The following is a 20,926-nucleotide window of genomic DNA, read 5'->3' as shown; positions in this document are numbered from 1 at the left end:
TGATGGACAGGTAAAAAAAAATACCTCTGGCTTCAGCAAGAGAACGCAGCGCGGTGGACCTCAGAGCACCCAGCAAGAGGAGCAGCCCCCAACCCTCAACTACAAACGATGGTGTCATCCTCTTAAAACATCCTGGAGAGTTTGCACCAACTAGGAGGGTGGATTTGCAGGATTACTCCAATTTCTGAATTGCCAAAAAGGCATATAAGCTCCCAAAGGGTGAAACGGGCAAGAAACAGCACCTAAATGATGCAGAACGGTGTGCACCAGAGAAACTTAAATCACTACACACCAAGCTACAGTCACTCCTGAAACTAAATAGGATAGTGGGTGAATACAGGTCACCCGTACTAATGAAATTATACCCAAAATTATCTGAAAGGCCCATTGAATAGGTGAGCTACAATGCGAAAAACTGAAGCAGTCCACACCAAGTATTAATGTGCATTCTTTTTAGTGGCGTCTTAGCAGGAGAGGGCTGGCAAATTATAGCCCAGGGGGCAAAACTTGACTAAGCATTAATTTTAAAGGAAAAAAAATGCAGGTGACCCAGCCCAAGGTAGTCCACTATGGGAGCAGATACCCCCCTGTCCCCCAGCCCCTGCTTCTTAGGTGTGTGCACACAGAGCCAAGAAAGGCCAAGAAAGACAGAGGAATGCAAATCACTTTCTCTGATTACTCTGTGGAGGTGACGCACAAAACACTAAGCGCTCACACATCTTTTGAAAGCCCGTGAAAGATCCACACTTGCCTATCCTGCGGTACTGAGAATACGGGATATAGTCGGCAAGGTGCAATATTATCAGCTGGGTGAAAATGGCAGAATATTTCCTAGGGCTATCATCACAACCCAATCTCCAGCAGGAGACCCAGATACGGGTGAATCCACTGACCTGCCGATTTCTCGCCCTTCTGCTTCAACCAAGAGAGTAAGAATCCGACACCCCCAAAGTAGACAACACCTGACTGGCGGCCGTGCGTTACTCCAAAGGACACTGACATGTGTAGAGATACAGAGAGGCAGCTGTTAATAGTTTTCTGTTTATGTGGCAGGGGGATTGCGGTGTTATGGTAATTGGCTGCCTAGAAATCGAGCATATATGATGATAAATCAAAAACAAATGCTATAATTGAAAAACATAACAAAAGATGAACTGTAGTATAGTTCACATGAACCATTTTCTGTGATGCCCAAGATGCCTAATTTGTCTGCATGCCAAACTACAACCTGCTAACATTTTTGAAAATGTGGGGGTGAATGCAGACTTATATGGTGGGGTGGCCGATTACACCTTTGACTCTTGTGCAACATTCCGCATAAATTCACTGAGCACACACAAAGGCGAACTGCATTATTCGGCATCCCAGGCAGCGTTTCTACTCTACAAACTACAAAACACCTGAGCTGTTGTAGATGAGTCAAATCTCATTTCAAATATCCTTTATGAATTATAATGACTTCTTTTATAATTACTGAGGGCTTGTTGCCTGCAGAAATGGAATATATTCATGGATTCCCTTCTAGAAGCTGCAGCGGCAGCTTGTAAATTCATAAATAGGTATTTGCTACAACAGAGTGGGCTGTGTGGTCATACCCGCAGGTATATATAGAATCTAAGTATGAACAGGCTGCGTATTTTGTTTTTTTCAAAACCTATAATGTAGATTAAACACTACAGCTTTAAAAAGAGACTTAGGTTAAAAAAAAAATTCACACTCACCACATTTTTTTTCTTTATTTTTTTTTAAAGATAAGTGAACTGCTGTTTATTTTAAGTTAAACACACAGGGCTTGATTAATTAATTAGATCAAAGCATAAAAAAGGAGTAACCTTGCACCTGGGCAAAACCATGTTGCATTGGCGGGGGAGGTAAATGTACAATGTGGGGAGAGATTTATAGTTGGGGTAAGGCATGTCCTAGAGCAACTTTAAATTTCAGGGTAAAAATAAAGCTATCAAGTATTTGTGTCGTAAATTAAAAAACAGCCAGTATTAAACTTATGTGCAAAATAATAAACTAATTTGCTCCCCTTAGATTGTAACATGGTTTATCCCGGAGAACACTTCTTTTTTTTGCCTTACTTTCCTTAATGATTCAGGCTCACAAGGTTTATTATGTGTGCACAATACAATATATCAAGTTTCTTTAAATTGTGCTGAACAACTACAAATGACTTCTTGATGAATCTTTCCTACCATCCTGGCCACCCTAGGCATCAATGGCCAGGGTCTTAAAGTCCAAGAGGTGGCACGTAATGCCAGGCACGTTCAGAGTACCCACATTAAGGGTAACATCCCATCCTAAACCTTAAAAACCGGTCAATAAATTATTCACCGGGAGTACTGCATTCCGAATGGTTAGAGCAGCTGACCAATCAGACGCATCAAAAACTTGGTTTCCACCATTTCCGATGCATCCCATTGGCTGCCAGATATAGGTATTCTTCTCAAATGAAACAAATCACTAAATTCAGCTCTACGTATTCTACAAGTTACGAGACGTCCGATGTGTGGCATCACAGGGACATGTATGGTAACAAGTGGTAAAAGCATGTGTTTCCAGATACCACTTTGTGCCCAAAAAATAGAATATCTTAACACCTCACAGACAGAGGACAAGTTGTAACTAGCGCTATACGTACTCTGATATAGTGTATACCGCAGACACATGCTCTTCAGCCGAGTGTCTTCACTCTACATCGCGGCTGCCTCTACGTACGCTAGCTCTTCACACAATTAAAGTAAAAATAAATATATTAGCTGAAAAACACAGCCTCTCGACGGGAGATTCAGCCATCCATTCATAATGAGACGTGAGGATGGAAAAACATAATTTAGCTCTGAATAATTTTATCGCTTAACAACTCCTTAATCCTCTCTCTACAGCGCTACCTTTTCAAAGACATAATGAAAGAATGCACAATACAACACATGCGCAGCCAGCCGCACAAGCAAAGCGCAAGACGGGGGAAAGATAAGCCGAGCGAAGGAGAGAAAAAAATGTCAAATGTAAAAAATATATATATATTAAAGAAAAGGGGGGGGGGGGGTGGGGGACACAGCACTTTAAGGGAAATTTGGAAAACGTCTCCAATAAGCTCCGTCCTCTTCACTGAATTTATTTCACTGATGCAGCAGAAGTATTAAAAGGTTTAATCCATGGCAAACTAATCTAAATGTAACACTCAAAAGGATACAAAGGGGACGCGAAGCATTTGGCCAGTGCCTTTTGGGAGCCCACTGCTTTATCCTCAGATCCAGGGCATTAATGGAGCTGGAAATGAAATGGCATTTTAGTCCCGGTGGCTGGGGGGGATTAGAGAACTGTCCTTTTCTGAAGCAGAGCTTGAGTCATGGATCTCTGAGCAGTGAGAATAGACAAAGTGCACAGAGACTTAGTGAATTTGGAAAGACTGTTAATCGTCTGGGAAATAAAATAACAAAAAAAAAAATACTTCTGCCTTCAAGAGAGCCACCAGAAAAATATACTAAGTGGGTGATGGGAAAAGTAATACCACCTCCATTCTACATGTAAACCTTACACTGGCGTCATTTGTTATCCCTAAAATCCATCGTTGACAAAGTTACCCAAAAAAATAACAAGTAAATCATTGTCTTAGTTCAGTAAAACCATCTGGGGATTTCTGTGTGTGGAATTTAGCGTATTTTAGGCATGGTGTTCAGAATTTAGTAAATACTCCTTCTCTAGGAAACTCTGGGTAACATTCCATACAATCATTGCGCTTTATTTCATGCATCGGGGGCAATCTATATTTAAACCTTTTCTTCCTGGAAAACGGTTTTGCCCTTTACGGCGTGTGCTGGTTTATGTCGGATTTAATTGGCCTTTTAGCTCATAATGTCAAGCACAAATCGTCAGAACAAATGAAAATATAATTAGTAAGGCAGCCCTTATAATTTAACCTCGGTTTAGTGCTAGTCTTTTATTCGACTCTACTATTAAAATGCACGGATTATAGGAATGGATTTTATTTGTTGCAATAAAATTGTACATGGTAACTTTCTTTTTTTTTGTGGGGTCGCGGGTAGGTTAACTTAAAAATGTAGATCAAACACAATTTGCTCTGTTTTTTTGGGGTGGACAGTGAAATCCTGTGTTTTCATTAAACAGCCAGTGTGTGTGTTCTGGCCACCGCAAGCAATCTTTCGATCTCGGAAGTACGGTGGAATAAAGGAATAAAGTACGTCAAGAAAGCTACCTAGCAACAAGAACCCTCCTGTGTTCTGACTGCTGGGAGATGTGGGCTCCAAACTAGGAATCCTGCTTTTATTCTTCATAACTCATTCTTCCAGTTGACTCAAGGACCTCTCGTCGTGCACAGTTAGAGAAGGGTTACAATGTCACTTCTCGATAGATTGAGAAGCCTATTGCGGGTAATGGCAGTCCTTCTTACCAGCTCTTTGTTGCTGCTCTGGCTACCGATGTAACTTGGTTACTTGGCAACCCTCCTCTCCCGAAAGCTTCTTCTGCGATGAAATAGTCGCCTTAAGCGTCAACAGGCCATGGACGCAGTGGTGGCGGGGAAGGGGTTAAGCTCCCTAAGCGATAGCGCCGTCTTGAGCATTGTAATGCAACTCTCAAACTAAAAGGATTCTGTGCGAGACGCTGGCTGAATCATTACTAACCACATCTACGGGTGTGTGCGGCCCTTTCCTTATCAGTCTCTAGTCTAAGGTCAAGGCTCTTTAAAAAGCTGCACTCAGCAGCTGAAGCACAAAACTACAGTGTCAAGATCCCAATATAGCCGGCATCTGCATTTACCGCCTGTATGCGAAAGACTAAACTTGTTTTTATTCGCCGTGATGCCGTCGCTGAGCTTGCGCCTAATGTGAAACGCAGATGTGAGCGTAGAGTGATTCAACTATAATTCCAGTACGTTGTTTCTCTTTATAATCACCCACCTCACTTACCACCAATTATATTCTATGCACAAAAATACATTACCGTGTATGAACTGAGTGATACTATACAAGAGATGCTAATATATGTATAAGCTACTGTTAATAATACCTGTATAAATAATGAGTACTGATGTAATCAGTTCAGTAAAAACCTGTGTAGTACAAAGAATAGAGCACCCCTACTGTACATTATTACAGATAAGTAATGTCAACTGAGTGACTTACAGTATTCTTATTTACAGCACATTATCCCATATATAAACAGCAAGATCTGATGTCTTTATAGGATATATATCAGTATACAATGAAGGGAGTAGAAGAAGTGGCGGCATTACATACTTTGTACGCCCCCCACTTCCCCCAGTGTGTGTGTGTGTGTGTGTGTGTGTGTGTGTGTGTGTGTGTGTGTGTGTGTGTACGCCCCCCACTTCCCCCAGTGTGTGTGTGTGTGTGTGTACGCCCCCCACTTCCCCCAGTGTGTGTGTGTGTGTGTGTGTGTGTGTACGCCCCCCACTTCCCCCAGTGTGTGTGTGTGTGTGTGTGTGTGTACGCCCCCCACTTCCCCCAGTGTGTGTGTGTGTGTGTGTACGCCCCCCACTTCCCCCAGTGTGTGTGTGTGTGTGTGTACGCCCCCCACTTCCCCCAGTGTGTGTGTGTGTGTGTGTGTGTGTACGCCCCCCACTTCCCCCAGTGTGTGTGTGTGTGTGTGTGTGTGTGTGTGTACGCCCCCCACTTCCCCCAGTGTGTGTGTGTGTGTGTGTGTGTGTACGCCCCCCACTTCCCCCAGTGTGTGTGTGTGTGTGTGTGTGTGTGTACGCCCCCCACTTCCCCCAGTGTGTGTGTGTGTGTGTGTGTGTGTGTGTGTGTGTGTGTACGCCCCCCACTTCCCCCAGTGTGTGTGTGTGTGTGTGTGTGTGTGTACGCCCCCCACTTCCCCCAGTGTGTGTGTGTGTGTGTGTGTGTGTACGCCCCCCACTTCCCCCAGTGTGTGTGTGTGTGTGTGTGTGTGTGTGTGTGTGTACGCCCCCCACTTCCCCCAGTGTGTGTGTGTGTGTGTGTGTGTGTGTGTACGCCCCCCACTTCCCCCAGTGTGTGTGTGTGTGTGTGTGTGTGTGTGTGTACGCCCCCCACTTCCCCCAGTGTGTGTGTGTGTGTGTGTACGCCCCCCACTTCCCCCAGTGTGTGTGTGTGTGTGTGTGTGTGTGTGTGTGTGTACGCCCCCCACTTCCCCCAGTGTGTGTGTGTGTGTGTGTGTGTGTGTGTGTGTGTACGCCCCCCACTTCCCCCAGTGTGTGTGTGTGTACGCCCCCCACTTCCCCCAGTGTGTGTGTGTGTGTGTGTGTGTGTGTGTACGCCCCCCACTTCCCCCAGTGTGTGTGTGTGTACGCCCCCCACTTCCCCCAGTGTGTGTGTGTGTGTGTGTGTGTGTGTGTGTGTGTACGCCCCCCACTTCCCCCAGTGTGTGTGTGTGTACGCCCCCCACTTCCCCCAGTGTGTGTGTGTGTGTGTGTGTGTGTGATTGTATCACCATGGCCCCACCCCTGCTATGAACTATCAAAATTTACACCACTGCATAGCAGGGGGTGGGGCTTGATGCAAATGCATTATTAAGCCACGCCTCCTCCAAACCCCGGGTGTTTCCACACTTTCATCCACAACCTTTATACATACACGTACTTAATGGTCTAAATAAGGGAGGGTGGGATATAAAGTCTTTCAACATATCTATCGTTGTGGATCATTGTGCGTAGTTGTCTTACCTGTAAATAAGGTTTAAGGGCTGTGCCATTAAATTCAGGTGAATTTAATGTATTGACAGGTGCCTCGCACCTCAGTGAAACCACTAGTTCCTTGTGAATTAAGATGCTATATACTCATGAATATTGAATCCACACAATAGCTGCCGACTGGTCCAAGTGAAACAATGGTTCAAAACTATGACAACTTCCATGAAAGTTAATTCGCACAACGGAGAATGCAGCCTATAAAATCACTAGGAACCGGTCACATGACTGAAGCACTTTTTTTTTTATATAAATATTAAATCTGATTTAAAGAGATTTATCTACCTGTGGATTTATTGACTTGTTACATGCTCTTCTGAAGCTTGTACTAAATATATGGATGCTTTTTCTTTCCAGCATGAGGCTACATCTAGTCTATGTTGGTGACAGCTGACTAAGTAACTGATAAAAGTGTTAATCATTAAGGCTGAGACTCTAAGAAACACAGTATGTATTTCAGAAATAGGAAGGAAAGGAGAAGTGTAAGCAGTTTGAATGTATCGTCTTTGTGCACACCAGCCTCTACTCTTATTACCTTTGATGGCTCCTGCATACGAGTACCACAGGGGAGTAATTAAATCTCTCACTTTAGGTATTCTTTATTACTATAAACACACAGAACACCTTAAGCACAGTTCTGCCAAGCCATGAAAGGGCTCACGTTTCTATTTGAGCTGCCTGCCTTCAAATAACAGGTTTTATAGCTGATAAAAAGGACGCCGCCTGTTTCTTAATCAAGGAGGCAGTCAATTAATGCAAAAATATAAATATAGCAAGTGGGTATCTAAATAAACTTCTGAATGAAAAACAGAGCCAGGTTGGCATATTTCCTACAAGTAAAATCCCCAGCAGGACAGAGGAGGTCAGGTGCCTCGTGACGGATGTTCTGGATATCAGACCCCCCCTATTTTGTTAGTTAGAGAGTTATGGGAAAAAATATGTCCGGGAGGAGAGTTTTTATTTAAACAAGTTAGATGGATAAACTCATCTCCTGATATATACTGTGCTGCTGGGGAACCCTGCCCCTTCCATTATATAACTCTCAGTCTGCTGCCTCCATTCCCCTCCTCACATCATGTCACTGCTCCAGTCACAAGCAGGATATACTAAAAAAAAATATATATATAAATGATTTAGATGGGGGGGAAGCTGTAAGTTATTCACAGTCTGTAAACAGGACCACTACCGGTTAAATATCAATATCCATGAAAAATGTAACTCACAGATTTTTAAATGATAATTCACTTTGAAGTAGTTTCTTAGGAGCGGCCATAACGAGCCATACATACGATAACCATTTGAAAGAAACATGGTATAAACCACATCCATATGAAGAAAACCCCCACTCACTTCACTCGGAATTCCGCGTTGGTCGCTGCTGTGTGGAACTGTTCCGCAGTCAATTTGTAAATCTCAAAGTTCTGCAAAAAAAAAAAAAGAGATGACTACTCGCTAAAATTATCATCATCAACATTTATTTATAGAGCATCAGCATATTCCATAGCGCTTTATACTTGGGAATAAACAAAACTCTCTTAGGTCATCTTCTAACTTCTGTTTTTCTCAAAAACAAAATTACACCCCCCAGAATCTCAGCAAGTTAGAGGTTAGATCAGGGTCTGCAGCCGGTGACCCATAAAACGGGTGTTAATATTATTCAGGGTGAATTATCACGATCCACTTTGTGTAAATCTATTGACTACTGCCAACTACAACTTTTAATAGTACATAATAAAATTCTTTACATTTGGCATCAGATCAAACCATCTCCATCTGTCTCTAACAGACGTGGGACCAGCGTCCTTAATGTGTTTTTTGGGGTCCCCAATGGTTAGGCAGATTACACTCATAGTATCACACACGCTTGGAAGATGGATGAACACCCAAAAAAGAAAACAATTCCCAAAGAGACCGATCACCTTATCTTACCACTGTTACAGCAAACATGATCGAATTTACCTACTGGCCACTTAACGGAATTTGGAAGATTTGCTCAACTTTAATCAAAATAAGCAAATAAAAGCATCAAGGTAAATCATCAGTATTGTGATAAACATAACACACATCACTATCACACCCAACAAATGAAAGGAAGACGAGCAATTTGTTTCAAGGTTTTATTATAGAGGTAACCTGTGACCTTTTTCGCTCAGCGACTGAACATGTTGTCACATACTCTTTAAACCTCAGAAATGGAATGTTCGGGTTTACAATATGCTGTGGCCTTCTACCTATAGATGAATGGTATGTATTCTATTGTATTCACTGAACCACAAATGAAGTGTTTAAGCCGGAACGTGAGATGTTTGTGTTTGAAACTTATTTCACTTCTATATTCTCTTCAGCATTGTTGCTGTGCGCTCCCCCTCTCACACTGTTTTCCACCTCCAGCTTCTATATGCCCTCCTGCGACTTTTGTTTTCTAGCACTGATCTAAACATTTTAGCCGTGTATTTATATCATCAGGCTGATCTTGTGTCTGGTCGTCATGGGATAGGAATCAGCTCTGCAGCGCTGTCTACATATTTTTACCCAGAGAGCAGTTTTATGTAGTAACTCAAGACAATAACTACATATATATAGCTAAAAACCTCAGAGAAAAGCTAAAAAATAAAAAGCAATGTATCTAGTTAAAGTTGCACGGAGATATATAAACACACACACGACAAATTAAAGTTAATCAATGAAGGGCCTCTCTAAGGAAGTATTAATACAGGGTGATTCAAAAGTCGCAGTACACCCTTTTATTTCAAAAACTCTACAGGAATTGGGGCGATTGGCCGATTTCAAGATGGCGCCCATGTTTGGTACATACCGTAAAAGATAGACCACGTCACCCATACCTTACTGGAGTATTCAGGTTTCCCAATTTCCTGTAGAGTTTTTGAAATAAAAGGGTGTACTGCGACTTTTGAATCACCCTGTATAATATAGGGCGTTAAGCCTGTTTCCATCAGCTGTTTATAGCCAGAAAGCAGAGTTGACATCAGTCAGTAAATTTACTGGCAATTTGTTTTAAAAAAAAAAAAAAAAAAAAAAAAGAGAGAAACGCTATTTATGTCTGCACGTGGATTTCATATGTATACCCACAGCTGATGTTTGCTGGGTGCGTTTGCAAGTATTTGCAAAGCGGTAAGTTTTCGCCCATTCATTTCAATAGGGTTTTTAGTACATAGGTTACATGAAGAAACGCCACTGAAATGAGTGGGCCATTGAAACAAATGGTAGAAGCTCCCAGCACCATAGCTGGACAGCCTCCCTGGTTGGACAACTGGAGCCTCTATGAGATGGGTCCTTAGGACCTTGTTCCATTATACTAAAAGAATAATACAAATAATACTTGATCTCTATTGATGTAGGGGGGGGGGGGGGGAACTAACCATGTTGGGGATCCTAATTAATGTCAATGGCCCATTCATGCCAAAAGTAGTTTCTAGATGAATGGGCCACATTTAAAAGAACGGGCCATTGAATTAATAAGCTTTATAAAAGAATGGGGGGAAAAAATCAAGTACAGGGTTTAATATTGCAGCAACAATTATTCCAGACTGCAGATCCTTTCAAAACTGAATTGTTTCAAGTCATCAGGAATCTTGAGCAACCAGGAGAACCAGACAGACTCAAGGGCCGCGTTTGTTAGCCTACAGCTTTCAAAAGGGCCGTACATTACCTGTAATCTCAGTAATAAGTTGAAGAAAGTGTGTATAGTGGCAATGATGCCGCTGCCAGACTGTTTACATTCGTTGTACTAGCATTAACAGACGCCAGTAAAAGCATGTCATATAATGCCAGTGGGTATAAGACCTTAATATATAGTTATATTTTTCACCATAATGTAGCAAAAAAACTTCATAATAATAATATGAAAATCATCTGATTATCAGTTAGGATATGAAAAAAAAAAAAAAAAAAGTTTGTGTGGAGATTTAAAAAGATTAATTCGGCATCACAGAATAACTCCATATTACTATTTTTAATGTCCTTCATTTTAATCGTTAGGCTGCTAAGATGCACGTACAGATATCACGCAGAGCGCAAGAACGATGCTGCACTTACGGCCTGCCGCCAGCTGACTTATAATGGTACTGGGATGCACGGCCTATTGTCCGCTCGGCCCTAAGCAGATTCTTCCTGTCTAAAAATAGTAGGAGCGGGTGATGGGAAAGTGGCGTTATCCCTAGGTGTTGTGTGCGGCCCTGCGGCAACACTGACAGTGTGACAGCCAGGGATATGTCACACTCTAATCTCCTATTGTCACCTCATCCTTATCCCTTGTGAAGCAGGCTCAGAAGAAGCAGCCAGATGTGTAACAATGTAACACAACATAATGAGGAAGGCCTGTATGTATTTCATAATCCAAAAAGATAATACCCTATATACTGTAACTTCGTAACATGACCGAAAATGTTTTAGACGGTATCAAATGCAACAGGCACAAACCTCCCAGAATACAGAGACCAACAGGAGGTTTTTGACGGCAGCTGGAAAGTATTACATTACACTATTTGACATTTTTTTTTTAAAACCCTAAAGAAAACACCAAACAAGATTGTGTTAAAAATGAAAACTTCCAATTGATCAGATTATTTGCAAATTATTGTAATAACACTCCGACTTGAAGAATGAATGCAATAGGTGGTTTCACCAAAACAGAATGCACACACAAAAACCCCTCCAGTGTAAAAGATAGCGCACATAGACGATTTGAAAAAGTAAATTATGTCCTGGCTGGAAAAGATCACGAACCTCTAGTGTATAAGAGAAGCGTTATAGTACAAGAAAATTCGGCAGCAGTACTGCTTTATATGAAACATACGGTATAATCCCTGTGTATGTATAAGAAAAGTTACATTTATCATAAGCTTCTAAAACGTTTCAGAGTTGCAAATATTTGAGAGAGTCTGCAGGTTTCAGGGAATTTATTTCCCTATGCAACCAAAATTCCCGTGCAGACAATTATGTACGAAGCTCAATAAATGTGTCGCTATCAGTAACAATGAAACATATTTTTCATCTAATTTTTACACCTTTGTCAAATTTACAAGTCCTCGTTTTATTTTGGATTACACTGCATGGCTTGACTTATAAAGTAATGGATAACAGCCAAAGTGGGTTGGCCTAAACTATAGTATTTCTACATAAAGGCGCTAAAGGGGTATATAATGTAAAGACATTCAATATTAAATTTAAATAATTTTGTGCAAGGCTTAAGGACGCAGCCTCAAGAACAAGGCACTGCAAAGTCGCCAACAGTAAAAATGTAAAGAATCTAACTGTGAGATAAAGAGATCGCTCAGCCAATATAATATATTAGTAATATGTACAACTATAAAATATTGATACTTATTTTTAAAAAGAAATTGATTAGCCAACAACGGCAATCACCTTTACATATCTGTCTGTGTGATCAAGAATTTGTAGATTCCAAATGATGAGGGATAAATGAAGATAGCAGACTCCACAGTGAGATAACATTGGCTACATAGAAGATGTTCAAAAGAGAAATCAGTTACCTCTCCAGATCAATATCTATAATAATGTTTAATAGGCCAGCCCAGAACATTGGAATAATTGCCAGAAGATTCTAAGTGTCCACCAGCTAGCGGGAATAATCCCTCTCCTAGAACAGATAGTTCATTCATGTTTTGTTAGTTGTTGATAGTTACCAAACTGTTGAAAGTGTAATTCACCGATAGTGGCAGCCAGCACACATTGTAATCACTGTCATTAGATAGAACTTGTTTTCCTCAGCATGCTACGGTAGCATCAACAGCGGCCAATAAAGTGGTCAAAAGATCTTTCAGTCTATGTCCCAATAAGCGCTTTAAAAGGAGAACTGCATGAAATGAGCACCTACACAGGCATCACTACCAATTAAACTGAAAGCAGAGAACTATCAGTGATAGAAAGCTAGAAAACAGCCGCAGTAATTAAAGGTTTGTAACATAATATTCTCTTATTTCTCCGACGCGTTTCTCTACCACTTGTGCGTAGTTTCTTCTCCTCCGGGCACCAGGCTAGTCACTGCATATTAGACTAGGCACCGGATAACACTCTACATATTAGACTAGGCACCGGATAACACTCTACATATTAGAGTAGACACAGGATAAAGCTCTGTACATTGGAGTGGGCATCAGCTATTACACCATTTATTAGACTAGACACCAGATAAGGCTCTGCATATTAGACTCGGAACTAGATATGGCTCTGTATATTAGACTGGACACCAGATAAAGCGCTGCATATTAGACTGGGCACCAGAAAAGGCGCTGCATATTAGACTGGGCACAGATAAGGATCTGCATATTAAACTGGGCACCAGATATGGCTCTGTATATTAGAATGGGCACCAGAAAAGGCGCTGCATATTAGACTGGGCACCAGATATGGCTCTGTATATTAGACTGGGCACCAGATACGGCTCTGTATATTAGACTGGGCACTAGATAAAGATCTGCATATTAAAACTGGGCACCAGATACGGGTCTGTATATTAGACTGGGCACCAGATAAGGCTCTGCATATTAGACTGGGCACCAGATAAGGCTCTGCATATTAGACTGGGCACCAGATAAGGCTCTGCATATTAGACTGGGCACCAGATAAGGCTCTGCATATTAGACTGGGCACCAGATGAGTCTCTGCATTTTAGAGTAGGCTTCAGCTAAGGATCTGCAACATAGAGTAGACACTGAATGAAGCTCTGCATATTAAACTGGGCACCAGATATGGCTCTGTATATTAGACTGGGCACCAGAAAAGGCTCTGCATATTAGAATGGGCACCAGAAAAGGCTCTGCATATTAGACTGGGCACCAGAAAAGGCTCTGCATATTAGACTGGACACCAGATGAGTCTCTGCATTTTAGAGTAGGCTTCAGCTAAGGATCTGCAATATAGAGTAGACACTGAATGAAGCTCTGCATATTAGAATGGGCATCAGCTACAGCATTGTATATCAGACAGGGCACCAGATTAATCTCTGCATATTAGACTTGGAACTAGATCAGGCACTACCTATTATTCTCTCCTACCTCTGGGAGCTATCTTCATTCCCGGGTAAACAATCGTCTCTATGTGTGGGGTTAGCTTAAGGCTCTGATTTCTAAAGCTGCGTTTGAAAGAGATACAAATAACAGAACTGAGTATTGTCACCAACAAAAAAAGATAAATGGTTGTTTTTAACAAAAAAAAAAAACCATAAAATAAAACAGACGCATTTACTCCTGAAATTGTCTGTTCCTCACAGACCCTGTGAACTGTTAATTAAATTTGCCATTAAAAATTAAATGATCTGAATAAGTAGGTGTGAGGCTTCTCATCTCAGGGAGCTCTATAAATCAAATTGTATTACTATTTTTTTTTTTCCGTTGCTACCCTAGCAATTTTCATCTTTCATAGTGTCTGATTTCTCCAAGGAACTGCAATTCTGAGATCAGAAAAGGAGACAAGAAGAAGGGGGGGTGTGACGACAATATAATTAATTTACTTCCGTAAAATCAGAAGATCAGATCATATTATTCTGCAGTTTTGCAGCAGGCGAGCGTTATGACGTAACAAAATGCACAGCGTTACCTGTGTCTTCACCCCTGGTTTTAACTACGGCTTTCTTTTAGTTTTTTACTATTTATTTTCTCCTGGTTTGTTTTACTTTGGGACATCATTATATTATACTCCCTCAGTTCTGTACTGCAAACACTGTACATCATTCTTGTCATCTTCACTTCATGCATCTGGTTGTAACCGGGCACACATCTCTACAAAAGTAAGGGGAGAGGACATCGAAACAGGAAACAGTAGCAGAGAATGGGATGGACGTACAGAAAGAAAGATGATTGGCTGATAAGTTGTCACTAAGGTGCTGTCCTAGAGACAAAGAATTCAAAGTAATATTGGACAAAGAATTCAAGGAAACATTTTGAGACAATGAAATGAACCACATCGGAACACTGGAACACGAAACAGGGCTATAAATAGTGACTACGGCATTGAATAGCAAAATTTAATCGTCCCACAACGTCCTTATCACAACTCCCCCAACCAACCACAAAGTGTGGTGGGAAATCACCTTCAGCATGGGCCTCAGCAACCAGCAGGACCAGAACGGCCATGAGTGTTGAGACTGAGCCCCGGATCCAAGAACGATCTCTCTACACACCAATCAGAGACGAGATAATATTACCGTTCTGCGCGCTACCCCTTCCGACAGTCTCAGAAGACCTGGAAACTAGAGTGGAATGGAACGCAACACAATTTTCCCTAGTAGCCCATGTATCCAGTTAGGTCACTAGTTCAGGAAAGGGTTAATCAAACTGAATTGATTGGCGATAACATATTGGTGGAGAAAGTTATGTGACATCTAAGATACAGTTAGAACTTTGAAGTATTAAAGAAAAAAAGATCACCCACAAAAGTGAGACGGCAACATTAAATTGGGCTCTCTCATTGAAAACGTTTAAATCCATTTTTCAGCCTCTTCAAATTTAAGTTCGACTTTAAATGTCAACGCTGTGGGTTCCCCTCCATAGCTTAGACTCTAGGCTACTATTGCAGTTGACCTTATTATACTCTACCACCAGGATTAACTATGATTTCACATCCAATGACCGATACATTCCATTGTAGAACTCTTCAAAACGAACCACATGAGAAGTGGGCGGGGCTTGTTTACAAAGTACATGCAAACATCAGCAGCAAAGGGCAATCACAATTGGCGAAGAGAAGCCACCGCTTCATTCCGTGCCACGTGTGTATGACGTGGACATCATGTAATTGCACAAAGACATAAATACATTAAAAACTACACAAAGGTTTCTCAGAATTGGACCCAGCTTTCCAGTACCAACGCTTTGTCCGCTACTTGCAGATCTGGCCAGTGTGATAGGTCAGGGGTACCATCCACAGCAACCCTGATCTATAGGAAGAGGTCAGGGGTACCAGCCCAGGTGTACCAGCAAGGGTGTACTCTAACAGCGACATTTACCCAGAAGGAAGCGGTTCTGGATGCCGATAAGGAGTCTAGTGGTGACAGCAGCTTAAGCCCCTCCTACTGCGGTTAGAGGGCGCATTTGGGATAAAGAAATGGAACGGCAGCAAAGTAAGCCCAATCGGGTCCCAGCAGCAACAGACAGGGTGGCATAAAAGGTCCATCCTGTCACAGATGTCAAAATCACAGGAAGACAAAAATAAAATGTAACGACCGAGAAACAAAGGGTGGAGAAGTGGCTCCTCTGCCCTTGTTCGCATTACGTAAATAAAGACGGCGGTCACAAGGAAGAGAATGTAAAGCGCACTCTTGCGCAATCAATTCACTGTGACAGGTACAGGTAAACAGGGCTCCAACACGCCGATTGAGCATCAGGCGTCCTCGCAAGCAGAGCTGGAGGACAGGATAATGAAGAGCATCAAGATGTAGCCTGAGGCTGGGAAAGAAAAAAACCTTTTTATTATCTTGCATTTCTTCTCTCTGGTTTATTTTATCTTCTTCTGAGAACCACCAGGTCCTGCACTTACCGAAATACCCCACTCATGGTGAGAGAGCGGCCTCTTCCCTGCCCTTAACCACTTCACAACCAGAATACATCGCATCAACAAAACAAGATAGGCCGTAGTGATAGAGCAGAGAGGTAAAACAACCATGCAGAAATGAAAGGAATATGTTTAATACCAGTAGTGATATTAGGTACATGGTATACTTACTAACTTAAGCAGTTACTTCCTCTTCCTCCATTTATATCACTTGTTTATTCAACTAATTTACACATTTACATAACACCTTTTGGCTGCTGCACAGCTGAGAGTTCGCCTTTAAAAGGTAATTTATATATTTTGAAAATATATGGTCATTTAATTAAACAGCTGAGTACAAATAAATGAATATAAATTCAGCTCCATACTCTGGTACAATGTGGCCCTGCAGGAAATATACATGGTATGCTCCAATGAGGTGATTGGCGACATGCGGCCCTCCGAGTCTTCACCTGTGGCCCCCAGGCCTGTCCTGCATTATTGTCAGAGTTCTATGTTATAGCTTGTAACACTTGTTTATAATGCGGATAATGTTATGACAGATCGGCATCTCTTTCTTTGATAAACTGCATTGTTTTAACTTATTACTAACAGTAAGGGCAATGTTAGGAATGCAGGGAATGCTATAGGGCCGTCTACGCGAACCCAGAAACAGAAGATTTCACTAGTGTTTTATTAAAGATAATAAACGGGTATGGGAATGGATTCCCCCTGGCTCCAATGACACCATACTCCTTAACATTCGCACTTTCGCTTACAAGCATCTGTATTGCAGCGCGTTTTTTCTTTAGCTGACTGGTAAAATCAGACAAGGCCACGGTGAAGAGCTAAATACGAGAACTAGTGGGCTACATAGATGGAGCGCGATTCAGCTTTTTAGTTTTTGTCTACAATTTTTAGTAAATTAGTCCATCATAGTAGAGTAACTTTGCAACAAAATCTGTTCAAATCATCTCAACTACGAGAGAGAGAGAGAGAGAGAGAGAGAGAGAGAGAGAGAGAGAGAGAGAGAGAGAGAGAGAGAGAGAGACAGAGACAGAGACAGAGACAGAGACAGAGACAGAGACAGAGACAGAGACAGAGACAGAGACAGAGAGAGACAGACAGAGACAGACAGACAGAGACAGAGAGACAGAGACAGACAGAGACAGAGACAGACAGAGACAGAGAGACAGAGACAGAGGGACAGAGACAGAGGGACAGAGACAGAGGGACAGAGACAGAGGGACAGAGACAGAGGGACAGAGACAGAGGGACAGAGAGAGAGAGACAGAGGGACAGAGACAGAGAGACAGAGGGAGAGAGAGAGAGAGACAGAGGGAGAGAGAGAGAGAGACAGAGGGAGAGAGAGAGAGAGAGACAGAGGGAGAGAGAGAGAGAGACAGAGAGAGAGAGACAGAGAGAGAGAGACAGAGACAGAGAGAGAGAGAGAGAGAGAGAGACACAGACAGAGGGAGAGACAGAGACAGAGGGAGACAGAGGGAGAGGGAGAGAGACAGAGACAGAGGGAGAGAGAGAGACAGAGGGAGAGAGAGAGACAGAGGGAGAGAGAGAGACAGAGGGAGAGAGAGAGAGAGAGAGAGAGACAGAGACAGAGAGAGAGAGACACAGAGACAGAGAGAGAGAGACACAGAGACAGAGAGAGAGAGACACAGAGACAGAGAGAGAGAGACACAGAGACAGAGAGACAGAGACACAGAGACAGAGAGACAGAGAGAGAGAGAGAGACAGAGAGAGAGAGAGAGACAGAGACAGAGAGAGAGACAGAGAGAGAGAGACAGAGACAGAGACAGAGACAGAGACAGAGAGAGAGACAGAGAGAGAGACAGAGAGAGAGACAGAGAGAGAGACAGAGAGAGAGACAGAGAGAGAGACAGAGACAGAGACAGAGAGAGAGAGAGAGACAGAGACAGAGACAGAGACAGAGACAGAGAGAGAGACAGAGAGACAGAGACAGAGAGAGAGACAGAGAGAGAGACAGAGAGAGAGACAGAGAGAGAGACAGAGAGAGAGACAGAGAGAGAGACAGAGAGAGAGACAGAGAGAGAGACAGAGACAGAGAAAGAGACAGAGACAGAGAAAGAGAGAGAGAAATAGAAAGAGAGAGAGATAGAAAGAGAGAGAGTGAAAGAGAGAGAGAAAAAGAGAGATAGAGAGAGAAAGAGAAAAAAGAAAGAAAGATAGAAAGAGGAAGAAAGAGAGAAAGAGAGAAAGAGAAAGAGAAAAAAAGAAAGAAAGAGAGAAAGAGCGAGAGAGAGAGAGAAATGTGACTGCCTTTGTGCCTTCCAGAATGTGGTAAAACATTTTTTTTCAAACCCAAAAGAGCCCACACGCTCTTTAAAGGGTTAATAGGAATGGAACGGCGTTCTGTTCATGCCAGGACTAGCTTGTTCCTTACACACGCCACTCCTTGCTCCCTTGGGCTCTAAGTGAAGGCAGGAGCCCACGCAGGCTGCATCTCCGCTCGCTGCTGATAATTAGGGTGCTTAAACTCTTCATTTCGATGTAGCGATTGCTTTATGGGAAGGCTGTAAAAATGAAGCCATAAAGGAGATGGGGTTGGGGGGGAGCAAGGAATGTATTTTACTCCAAGGACACAATTTAAAATAAAATAAAGAGGAAACACAGAGTATAAAGCAGTAGATACTTAGTTGTTATTTGCATGGAAGTGCCATGTAATTTGATGTAATGTACTGTACATCAGTCAAGTAGGCACTTAGATGGGACGTATACAGAGCGGAGAACCATCTGACATCTGCTACATTTTATTTATCCTAATACAAATGTTTCTTGAGTTCATCGAATTACCAGCTATTTTCTCTGCTAATGCTTTGAAAGCAAATGCGCCTCTCTGTTCCCACGTCTGAACTTTATGGGATTCAGAAAATATTTGTTAATGGCAGAATTAGTGATAGGGCAGCGTAAGCCAGAATTTTTTTATATATATCTGACCATTACTAGCCCTAGTGGGTATTTATACACATGTAAAAGAGAAAGGCTGAATGAATGGACTTGTTTATAACATGCTAGTCAGATACCAGTTTTATTTGTTATTGAAAAAAGCAGAGTTTGCTTAAAGAAGCGTTCTTAGGTTGGGTGGAAAAGTCCCCAAACCCAGGGCGCCATTCGCTAAAGCCCCACTGCGTTTTTCCTGCAGATACAAGGTTGATATCACAGCACCGGACAAAAAAAACGAAGCTCTATGACGTTTGAATGAGAAGAAAATTCAAAGTAGATGCCGCACTATCCCGTGTTCTTCCTATATAAAATAGGGCACTTTAGCACAAGAATAGGCAAATTATTACAAAATGTTGTTTGCAGTGGAGGACCACACTTCCCTTGCGTAAGAGCAACAAGCACAGATTGCTGTAAGAAAACAACAAGCCAATGAAAAGGCATCTTAATCATCAGGTGATGACAATTAACAATCCATAATGATCCACGGTATCATTCAGCTTAATTTTCAACTAAACTATTTGCATTGTGTGATTCGACATAAAGCCCTCAGTTTATCAGTCTTCATCTGTACATAAAACTTCCTAAAACCGTTCATTTAATCTACCCCTTTGGGTGGGGGGTACCAAAGTCGCGATCTTTTCAGCAGATGGTTATGAGTGATGCAGATGTCAGATTTGAAGTTAAACGCACGGTGGCATAGTGGTTAGCACTTCTGCCTTACAGCACTGGGGTCATGAGTTCAATTCCCGTCCATGGCCTTACTTGTGTGGAGGTTGTATGTTCTCCCCGTGTTTGCGTGGTTTTCCTCCAGGTGCTCCGGTTTCCTTTCACACTCCAAAAACATACTGGTAGGTTAATTGGCTGCTAACAAATTGACCCTAGTGTGTGTGTGTGTGTGTGTGTGTTAGGGAATTTAGACTGTAAGCCCCAATGGGGCAGAGACTGATGTGAATGAGTTCTCTGTACAGCGCAGCGGAATTAGTGGCGCTATATAAAATTAATGATGATGATGATGATGATATAGTGTGTACACATGAATCTGCATCATTGGGTCTTTCAGTCGTTGGCAAAATCGTTACAGAAAGTAAGATTGCATTGGTGTGTACCCAGTTTTACTTGTGATTTCCTTGCACATATGTGTACTCCTATCTTTAAATGCATTAGACTTTGCTCGAAATAACAGTCATTCTTCTAGATGTTTAGATATACTAATATATATATATATATATATATCTATTCGGATAGCTATTTGCACCTTGGTTTGAAAGCCGATGACATCAGAAGATGATGCCTGTGCGTTTGCTCAGTAAAGGCAGTGAATTTTTTAAATAACCCTTATGATTTGTTAAATATCTTTTTTAGAGCTTATCCCAATGACACCACTCACACTAATGCCCCCAATCACCACTCTGACCCACACTCGCTCCTCTTGTTCCAGCTGTGCCCTCGTCCGCTTAGAACGTAAGCTCTCTAATGAGCAGGGTCCTCCATACCCTTTGCTATTATGCCTGCATTTATTTCGTCTACCTTGTACGTCCCTGTTTTGTATGTCCCTACTGTACAGCGCTGCGGAGCACTGTGGCATCCTTCAAATCTACGATATAATAAAAGACAAATACTGAACTGTGATGGTTTCACCCCCAAATTTCTATTATAATCAGCAAAAAAATAAATACCAGTAAAGTAGAACGGTCTTCATAAAAAGGGGATAGATATGAAGTCCCATAA

General features: G+C 42.0%; 1 protein-coding gene across 3 annotated transcripts in view; it reads right to left on the bottom strand.

Moving 5' to 3' along the window:
• The window catches only part of CHCHD6 (coiled-coil-helix-coiled-coil-helix domain containing 6), a 135,734-nt gene that overhangs the window by 60,539 nt on the left and 54,269 nt on the right, over window positions 1-20,926 (bottom strand). For all 3 annotated transcript variants that reach the window (XM_075183642.1, XM_075183640.1, XM_075183641.1), the window contains one exon: window positions 8,060-8,130. In XM_075183642.1, coding sequence (XP_075039743.1) covers window positions 8,060-8,130 — 71 coding nt within the window. The remainder of the gene's footprint in view (window positions 1-8,059; window positions 8,131-20,926) is intronic.

Source organism: Mixophyes fleayi, chromosome 8 (genome assembly GCF_038048845.1).
Source record: "Mixophyes fleayi isolate aMixFle1 chromosome 8, aMixFle1.hap1, whole genome shotgun sequence".
NCBI classification, from domain to species: Eukaryota; Metazoa; Chordata; class Amphibia; order Anura; family Limnodynastidae; genus Mixophyes; species Mixophyes fleayi.
The sequence above is the reverse complement of the archived record's forward strand: the minus strand, read 5'-3'. Positions and strand labels throughout refer to the sequence as shown.